Below are 10,000 nucleotides of genomic sequence, written 5' to 3'. Positions count from 1 at the left end.
ACAGGAAACTACGCGGACACACCCAGTCTCACTTTCAGGACCCCTCCTTCTACTTCCTGTCAGAGATAGGGCTGGAGGGCCAGAGAGAAGAGAGAAAGTCGGGGAGTGCGAGAGAGAGACAAAGAGGAGAGGAAGGGAGTGAGAGAGAGAGACACAGAGGAGAGGAAGGGAGTGAGAGAGAGAGACACAGAGGAGAGAGGAAGAGGGGGGAGAGAGATGAGTGATGAAGGGCAAAAAAATAAAAATATATATCTCAACAACTGTTTACGTCATAAAGCAGTTGGTGTTCTAGAAGTTAGCAGTATGGCCTTGGACTACACGCACAATGTGTACCGTCAGAGCTAAACTCTGTCTCTCTCTGTCTCCCTCTGTCTCCCTCTGTCTCTCTCTCTCTCTGTCTCCCTCTGTCTCCCTCTGTCTCCCTCTGTCTCCCTCGGTCTCTCTGTCTCTGTCTCCCTCTGTCTCCCTCTGTCTCCCTCTGTCTCCCTCTGTCTCTCTCGGTCTCCCTCGGTCTCCCTCGGTCTCTCTCGGTCTCTCTCGGTCTCCCTCTGTCTCCCTCTGTCTCCCTCTGTCTCCCTCTGTCTCCCTCTGTCTCCCTCTGTCTCCCTCTGTCTCTCTCGATCTCTCTCGGTCTCTCTCGGTCTCTCTCCGTCTCTCTCCGTCTCCCTCCGTCTCCCTCCGTCTCCCTCCGTCTCCCTCCGTCTCCCTCCGTCTCTCTCCGTCTCTCTCCGTCTCTCTCTGTCTCTCTCTGTCTCTCTCTGTCTCCTCGTCTGTCTGGCTTCTGTCACAGCAGACAGCCACTCAGCTGGGAGGAGAACATGTCATCTAGATATCGTCTCTAAACATCACGTTACATTTAGATACCTCATCTACATATCACATCTAGACATGCACATGTGTGTCCAGGTGTGTGTGTGTGTGTGTCCAGGTGTGTGTGTGTGTCCAGGTGTGTGTGTGTATCCAGGTGTGTGTGTGTGTGTGTGTCCAGGTGAGTGTGTGTGTACCTGGGAGATGTGGTTGATGGAGGACTCCATGCGTCGGAGCTGCGAGGCCTGGATGTCCAGCAGCTGCAGCACGTTGTTGGCCAGGGCGTTGATCTGGTAGGCCACGCTGGCCAGGGACTGGGTGGTGTACGCCTTGGTCTCCTCCAGGGCCTTCCTCTTGTCCTGGGCCTGGAGAGGGGGGGGAGAGAGAGAGGCAGTGAGAGAGACAGAGAGAGAGACAGAGAGAGAGACAGAGAGAGACAGAGAGAGACAGAGAGAGACAGAGAGAGAGACAGAGAGAGACAGAGAGAGGGACAGAGAGAAACAGAGAGAGAGGCAAACAGAGGGGAGGTAGGTAGATGGAGTGAGGGGATGATGGAGGAGAGGAAGGGGGTGAGATGGGGGGATGAAGGAGAGAGAAGGGTGGTGGGAAGAGTGGGGGTAAAGATAGAAGAGGAAGAGAGGGGGAGAAGAGAAATATAAGTCAAAACACACACTCAGTGACACCACACACACACCCACACACACACGTACCCTTCCGGTCTGCTACAGGAAAAACCAAAACACAGATTTTCTATAAATAGTAATGGTCCATGCTAGCTGTGTGTGTGTGCGTGTGTGTGTGTGTGCACGTGTCCTGGTCTCCATGGTAACGCCTGGCCTTGGTGACCCAGGCAGACAGCAACAGGGGAACAGGAAGAGACGGGAATTCACACTTCACCCCATTGGTGAAGAGGAACAGGTGCATGGTGAGATGGTTGCCTCCGGGAATGCTGGGAAATTCCATAGGAGTGGTTCCTCCCCACTAGTGCGGCCATCTGTCCTCAACACACACACAGGCGTACACACAGTCACACACACACACGTGTGCATACACACACACATGTACATATATACTAGCATGCGCACGCACGCCTGCATGTGTAAAAATGTGTGGAGGATCCAGATGCATGTACGCTAATCAGGGCATCTGTTTTTCCTGTTCAAAGGTCTATTTGAATGGCACCCAACCCTAACCCTAACCACAATCCACCACAGCAGTGCTGACACACACACACACACACACACACACAGGAAGCCACAACAGTGGCAGCTAACCACAGCCCAAACTGACCCTGTTGTTGTCAGACCTCTGAACATTGGTGTCTTCACCCATTCACACTGTTACGCATTCTCTACTGTATAGTAGAACGCAGCCTCTCATCTCTACTGTATAGCAGAACCCAGCCTCTGGTCCGTGTCTGGAGGAGGGGAACCCTCACTGAACTGCTCCTCACCAGGGTTCTAACAGGTTCTCCTCACTGAACTGCTTCTCACCAGGGTTCTAACAGGTTCTCCTCACTGAACTGCTCCTCACCAGGGTTCTAACAGGTTCTCCTCACTGAACTGCTCTCACCAGGGTTCTAACAAGGTCTCCTCACTGAACTGCTCCTCACCAGGGTTCTAACAGGTTCTCCTCACTGAACTGCTCCTCACCAGGGTTCTAACAGGTTCTCCTCACTGAACTGCTCCTCATCAGGGTTCTAACAGGTTCTCCTCACTGAACTGCTCCTCACCAGGGTTCTAACAGGTTCTCTTCCTTGAGGGTTCAGGTTGGTTATAGGTGTCGATCAACGGGCAGCTGTGAAGCCATCTGTGACCTTGCTGTATAAATGATGTTTGATTTGATGTGGCAGCATGACAGGTCTGTCGTGATGCGTTCAGCAACCTGGGATAATGTGATCTCAACTCAGCCTGCTGATTTGGACACTTGTCTGAACATGATGAGATTATGATGACAATTACCTGCTCAATTAAACCCACTTAGCCATGAGTGTGTGTGGGGGGGATGTTGAGGGAAGAGATTGAGCTTTTTTCTTGTTGAACTTAGTTGAGAACACGTCACAGAGCACATAACCCATGTTCCTTAAGTGTGTGTGTGTGTGTGTGTGGGGGGGGGGGGGGCAGAGTGTACAGTGACCGTACAATAATGGTTAGTGGTATAACAGTGATATGATGATATAATAATGATTTTAAGTAAAATATCAGTGATGGTGATATTATAGTGATGATAGTAATGATGAAGGGTTTTATCACCACGTCGTTTCTCCACCTTTGACTGTTTAACCCTTCCTGACTAAACCCACCTCCTCTTTTACGATTTAGCACGATTCATGATTCAGCCAGGTGTTCCTTAACAAAACGGAACGGTAAAACAATGCGATCGACGGTAACATTCCAGATTGCGGCTGTTACATCCATTCCTCTTGTAACAGACGCGCAGAAAATGGTTCTGATAGGAAATGTGGCGTCAGAGACGCGGTGCAGATCTGCTCCTTTCTTGCTCACAGAACACGTATCCTTTAGTCACAGTGGAGATGCTACCTCAGCAACACTCAATAGGAGCAAGCTGTGTACATCAGAGAACACCAATGTGAGCTCGAATTTAGTCGTGAAGATATTTGAGTAAACAGGAGGTTGGATACAAACTGTTAATTTCAGATCCGTACCCTCCGTTCCCAGACCGGTAACTTATAGCGTGTGTACGGTTCCCTAATAAGCCACGAGCCCCCCGCGCCAACATGGTCGTATTTTAGTGTGAACTGTCTGGCAGTGAGTCACCAGACATCAAAGGGTCACATCCGCAGCCCCCACGCGCGAGCACAAAGGGGTGGAAACTGCTGAAGGCTCGAGCCTAAGCCCGCTCCATTCACACAACGGCTCGTGTGCTGCTCCCACCAAGAGAGACACATCAGCGAGCCCATGCCACGCTTTCAAGTTTCGGGCACGGGACCACACACACACCCTGCTCATTTACCTGACGCTATTAATTAGTCAGAATATATTGTGTCCAGCGCAGATAACAAGACAAGTCTCGCAAAAGAAAACTTATAGTATAAAATATAATATTTCACGTTTAATATTCAGACAACACTGCATAGGCCATTTACAATGCCGTTTCCATGCCTATAATTTCGTCAGTAACGTATGCCACCGTTAATGCCGTATTTTAACAAAAAAAATTAACTCTTCAATTTATAGACAGAGAGAGACTATCTGAGTACTGTTGAGGGTTGCAACGAGAACAAGACGGACGAGATGAAGCGAGCTACAATCGCTGATAAAAGGATTGATGAAAACCGCTACGACCGAGGCAATCAGCTTTTCAGTCACGGCACAGACCCCGATAGTAACACGGTTCGGTGGCCTTGTCAGGCACCACAAAATATAGGCGGAGGGACCTGAACTATTGTGTAGGATCATGGATTTGCTTAAAACTAAAATCACTGACCAGCCTTCGGTCATAACAACGACACACCCTCTGAATCCCCCAAACAGCTTTGTAATTTGACATCGAACAGACTCGTGGATGGACAATAAAAGCAGCACAATCACGGCTTGAAACAATACATCGTGCGCTCTGTGGTTAAGAACAATAGCAGCTTGAAATACTTGAATACAGCTGTTTATTAATATCCATAAAGGTCCGTTTCATATCGGTGTTAGAGACAGCAGTCGGTGGTCTCTCTCTAAGGCAACGTTTCCTGTCCCCGGCGTCACCCACTCCCACAACTACCACAGCAAACCCGACAAATATCCCACCGGAATACACAATTTAGACTAAGCTATTCGTCCTCACCTGTACATAGTTGTTTTCGCAGTACTCCGCGACCCTCGACAGATTTTGATAGCTTTCCACGAGCGCTCGTTTGCCGGCCGGAATTTCTTCCTCTAGTAGCATTTGTAGCTCTGCCATTTTACATCCCTCTGCATTTCTCTCGTCCCTTTCCTTTCAGTTGGCCACAGCGATGATGCTTTAGCTGCGGTGCGGAAGGGGCTCCCCCTGTGGTGAAGCTCCTGCTCTCGGTTACATGTCTCACACAACCGTTTCATTCCTCAACGGGCTACTAATCGATGTTGACGCTGATTGGACTAGCTTCCTGACTTGATGTGTCGTTTAACCAATCACAGCACTCAACTGAAGCACATCGCTGTGTGCCGTGGATAGAACAAAATACACTGTTCTGCCGCCTGTCAGAGCATTCTGCAATTGTGTTGCTAAGTAGCGCAGTGGTACAATTGTAACAAGGTACCCAATTCGTTAAATAAATGATGTTACAAAGTATGACTATACACAAGCTTACAAGTTTAAGACAATCATCATGAATGGCCGCAAACTCCTACAAATCACTAGAATTTGCAGATTGAAAACTACACCTCCCGGTGAGACCTGGTCAACCGTAGAGCATTCTGGGTTTTGTAGGAGAAACTCTTAAAGGCTTTGCTTAAGCGTAGTGTAAATGAGGCGCTACCGAAACTACTAATCCCTAGCAGATTTGTGAATGATATGTGCGGTGTTTTAGCCACCGAATCTGAGGATGAGCACCCATCTGATGCGGGTTGCCAAGGACTAATTTACCCTGAAGACATGAAACTCAGACAGGTTAGTACCTCACCGTAGGATTTGTTTAAACATTTATTATAATTCTCATTTAGATCGCTGTCTTGTTGATATAATCATAGTCTTTTTAGGCATATAGCCTACTCACGGAGGTCATTTTATTAAGTAGCCTAATTGTCCTGAGACATAAATTAGATGCCTTATCCTATTGTAGGCTACAATACGTTACAGCGCAACTGCGCGGGGACATTACCAAACTTTATTATTTATTACATGTTTATTGTTGTTGTTGTCAGTAATCGATCATCCCGAGGACGCGAACACTAGCCGACCATGCCGGTGGGGATCGGGACTACTATGGCGTGTGAGGCCGATAGTGCCTTCCTTGAGACCAAATTCGATGCTGCTGTCAGAGTGATACGGAGCTTGTCTGAAGACGGTAATCTAGCATCCACTCTTGCCCTCGCGGATAACTGAATTAGCCCAGACAGTCCGCGCTGTCAGTTCAGACTAAACCTGGCTGTACAGTCAAGCTGGTAAAGGACACCATGTTCAGCGAGCAATTCAAAAACTTAATAGAGTTAATGGACAGCGGTTTCTCTTAAGGACCGTGTTTACGTCTGACTATGTGCTGGGCCACCAGCCTCCTCCGTAGAAGCTGTCTGGGATTGGTTGACCTAAATCCTGATAGGTTTAGCCTTCATGGTAAATACAGGCTACTAAACGCCCCAGCAGGCGGGTTTATAGGGACATGCTCTTACAAGAACCGTTATAGTGCTAGTGAGTGTTTAGCTGATTAGCTTTTCTGAAGCATAATTAGATTTACATCAATATAACGTTCTCTCCCCCCTCCACCCAGGTCCGTACCAGCCCTCGGATGACATGATGATGATGTTCTACAGCTACTACCAGCAGGCTACCAGTGGGCCCTGCTGCAGGCCCCGCCCAGCTGGCTTCTGGGACACTGCTGGCAAGGCCAAATGGTACTCTGAATGATTTCTTTCCTAGAGGAGGGGAGGAGAGAGGAGGGGAGAGGAGAGCAGGGGAGGGGAGGGGAGGGGAGAGGAGGGGAGATGAGTTGACCTGGTCAGAGCAGTCAGACCACTTCAAACCTCAGGGAGGGAGAACAACTTTTTAAATGTTGATAAGACAAATCACAGCTAGAGGAGCAGAGAGTTACAGGCCGGGAGACAGGGTGTGAGACAGGGTGTGAGACAGGGTGTGAGACAGGGTGTGAGACAGGGTGTGAGACAGGCCGTGAGACAGGCCGTGAGACAGGCCGTGTGACAGGCCGTGAGACAGGCCGTGAGACAGGCCGTGTGACAGGCCGTGAGACAGGCCGTGAGACAGGCCGTGAGACAGGCCGTGAGACAGGCCGTGAGACAGGCTGAGAGACAGGCCATGTTACAGCTGCAAGGTACTGAGAAGAAAAGGCTGGAGATGACGGAAACATCATTCACTTTATGTTCATTTGGTGGCAAACAGCCTTAGACTGTGTTCAAAATACCATATAAAGTTTTGATTCCTGTTTGTGAGTTGACCTCAGGTCAGCCAATCAGCTGGTGACTCACTGGCATGTGCTGTGTTGCTAGGGACGCGTGGCGGTCGCTAGGGGAGATGACCAGGGAGGAGGCGATGGCGGCGTATGTAGATGACATCCAGCTGGTGAGTGGTCTGATTGGTTCACCTCCTCCAGAGTACAGACAGGGGTCCTAGCAGTGCTGCACGGTAGAACAAACTGGAAAAGTATGTGTAATAACAGTGTTAACAGTATGAATTAATTGGGGAACTGTGTTGACGTGTCCTGGAAGATTCTGGAAACACTCCCGATGACGGAGGAGGTGTCAGCTCTGCTGGAGCTCCTGGGGAACTTCTACGAGGAGGTGGAGGGAGGCGCGGAGGAGGAGGAGCAGGAGGAGGAGGAGGACAAGAGACCCTTCACCAGGCCTTTTGCGTCCGCTTCAGGTGCCCGACTAAAATCCCAGCACTCAGGACCCTTGAAGGACCTATTCACTGAGCACACGTACACACACTACAGTGTAGGTAGGACAGGGGCTTCATGACCCCTGACCCTTGACCCCTGACCCTGGCTGACTGGTGTTTGTCTCTGTCTTGGCCAGTGGGGTTTGGAGGGCCTGCTGACAAGCCGCTGATGGAAGGCAAGTCTACTGGTGGCCCCGCCCACCTGACATGTGGCCCCGCCCACCTGACCTGTGGCCCCGCCCACCAGACCACAGCCAGTGCTGTGTGTGGTGTTATTTACCCGTAGTGGTGTGTGTAGTGTGTGAGTTTCTTGAAGTTCTTAGTGATGGTGTGTGTAGTTCTTAGTGATGGTGTGTGTAGTTCTTAGTGTTGGTGTATGTAGTGTGTGAGTGAGTTTCTGTCGTAGCAGAGCTCCTGTGTAGTGTTTCCTGGTCTCCATGGTGACCTGTGTAGTGTTGTGTGTCCGGGTCATTTCCCATAGTGACCTGATGATAGAGGGATTTATTTCCAGTCATTTATCATCGTCAAAAATATGTTTCCTAAATGGTAGTGGTTCCTGTTACTGTGGTGGAGTGAAGCAGTAGTGCTTCCTCATCTCCTCACCTTGCCACCTCACCCCTCACCTCCTCACCCCTCCCCCCCTCCCCCCCTCCCCTCCTCCCCCCCTCCCCTCCTCACCCCTCACCCCTCCCCCCCTCCCCCCTCCCCTCCTCCCCCCTCCCCCCCTCCCCCACTCCCCCCCTCACCTCCTCACCCCTCCCCTCCTCCCCCCTCCCCCCTCCCCCCCTCCCCTCCTCCCCCCCCCCTCCCCATCTCACCCTGGGCAGGATTTGGGGATCTGTGGGATGCACTGCAGAATCCCACTGAGGAGCTCACGACGGCAGGAAGTGACGTCACTGGCCTAGTTTGGAATGGTGTAGAGAGCCAATCAGCAGTGAGCGAGGAGGAAGAGACCAAGGTGGAAGGCAAGGAGGGGAGCAGTGATGTTGCTGATGATGATGATGGTGATGATGAGGAGGATGAGAGTGATGAAGATGCAGAGGAACATCTGCAGGAGGAGGACAGAGGTAACAGCAGCAACAGGGAAGTTCTTGTTCTTCATGAACAGAGAAGACTGGTTAGACAGGACTGTCTTCATCTGTGACGATTTTATACAAAAGGTTGGAAACCTTGTTTAACAGCCCGCTGTTTGTAGGTATTTATCTAAGTACATTAGAACAACCTAACGACACAATACACACTCACTTCACACTTTCTCTCTGACATGCTCATATTCTACTTGTGTCTCTCTCAAAAGCACTTTCTCCCTTTAACCCTAACCCTCTGTCCCTCTTTCTCTCTGTCCCTCTCTCCCCCTTTCTGTCTTTCTTTATTTCTCTACTCCCCACATCCCCCCCAACACACACATCCCCCCCCCCGCACACCCCCCCCCCCCCCACACACACCCCCCCCCCCACACACACCCCCCCCCCCCACACACACATCCCCCCCCCCCCCCGCACACACATCCCCCCCACACACACACACATCCCCCCCCCCCCACACACACATCCCCCACACACACCCCCCCCACACAAACATTCCCCCCCCCCCCCGCACACACATCCCCCACACACACCCCCCCACACACACACACATCCCCCCCCCCCGCACACACATCCCCCACACACACCCCCCCACACACACACACATCCCCCCCCCCCGCACACACATCCCCCACACACACCCCCCCACACACACACACATCCCCCCCCCCGCACACACATCCCCCACACACCCCCCCCCCCCCACACACACCCCCCCCCACACACACATCCCCCCCCCCCCGCACACACATCCCCCACACACACCCCCCCCACACACACATCCCCCCCCCCCCGCACACACATCCCCCACACACACCCCCCCCACACACACACACATCCCCCCCCACACACACACACATCCCCCCCTACACACACACACCCATCCCCCCCTACACACACACACCCATCCCCCCCTACACCCCCCCCGCACACACATCCCCCACACACACCCCCCCACACACACACACCCCCCCCCCACACACACACACATCCCCCCCTACACCCCCCCACACACACATCCCCCCCCACACACACACACATCCCCCCCCACCCCCCCCACACACACATCCCCCCCAACACACACACACATCCCCCCCTACACCCCCCCACACCCCCCCACACACACATCCCCCCACCCCCCCCACACACACATCCCCCCTCACACCCCCCCCACACACAAACCCCCCTCACACCCCCCCCACCCACACACACATCCCCCCTCACACACACACACCCCCCCCCCCACATTCCCCCCCCACGTGACGTGGTGTTGTGGTGTTTCAGTTCCAGGAGGCAGGCCTGATCCTCGTCTCCTGAGGGTGGAGGACTGGCGCTGGAGGTCGGGGTTCAGACTGACCAATGGCATCGCGGCTCCTAGCGTGTCCTCAGCCACCAACGGCACCCACAGTTCCCTGAACAGCGAGGTGGAGGAGGAGGAGCTGGCCTGCTCCAGAGGCCTCCCACAGGGCCCCCCACAGGGCCCCCAACAGGGCCCCTGGCACAGGCACCTCAACGGACACCTCAGCGGTGAGGACCCCTGCCCCCCTCCTCACACTATGATACAACAG

The 10,000-nt window shown here is 52.5% G+C and overlaps 2 protein-coding genes across 5 annotated transcripts in view; one reads left to right on the top strand and one right to left on the bottom strand.

The window, feature by feature from the left end:
• The window catches only part of LOC146272085 (abl interactor 1-like), an 11,602-nt gene extending 6,838 nt beyond the window's left edge, over positions 1 to 4,764 (bottom strand). The window contains 2 exon segments of the mRNA XM_084708097.1: positions 1,005 to 1,172; positions 4,603 to 4,764. Coding sequence (XP_084564223.1) covers positions 1,005 to 1,172; positions 4,603 to 4,719 — 285 coding nt within the window. The 5' untranslated portion in view covers positions 4,720 to 4,764.
• Positions 4,765 to 5,026: 262 nt separating this feature from the next.
• Positions 5,027 to 10,000, top strand: part of LOC146272084 (acyl-CoA-binding domain-containing protein 5-like) — a 7,989-nt gene continuing 3,015 nt past the window's right edge. For 2 of the 4 annotated variants that reach the window (XR_014767164.1, XM_084707837.1), the window contains exons 1-8: positions 5,027 to 5,406; positions 5,661 to 5,803; positions 6,224 to 6,347; positions 6,957 to 7,029; positions 7,176 to 7,329; positions 7,485 to 7,523; positions 8,175 to 8,414; positions 9,717 to 9,959. Coding sequence is in view for 3 of the 4 variants with exons in the window: in XM_084707837.1 (XP_084563963.1) it covers positions 5,698 to 5,803; positions 6,224 to 6,347; positions 6,957 to 7,029; positions 7,176 to 7,329; positions 7,485 to 7,523; positions 8,175 to 8,414; positions 9,717 to 9,959 (979 nt within the window). In the remaining variant the exon portion in view is untranslated. The remainder of the gene's footprint in view (positions 5,407 to 5,660; positions 5,804 to 6,223; positions 6,348 to 6,956; positions 7,030 to 7,175; positions 7,330 to 7,484; positions 7,524 to 8,174; positions 8,415 to 9,716; positions 9,960 to 10,000) is intronic. The other 2 variants (XM_084707838.1, XM_084707839.1) reach the window with 2 other exon arrangements.

Source organism: Hypomesus nipponensis, chromosome 10, assembly GCF_054491055.1.
Source record: "Hypomesus nipponensis isolate SF chromosome 10, ASM5449105v1, whole genome shotgun sequence".
Classification (NCBI taxonomy): Eukaryota; Metazoa; Chordata; class Actinopteri; order Osmeriformes; family Osmeridae; genus Hypomesus; species Hypomesus nipponensis.
This window is presented reverse-complemented; position numbering and strand designations above follow the sequence as displayed.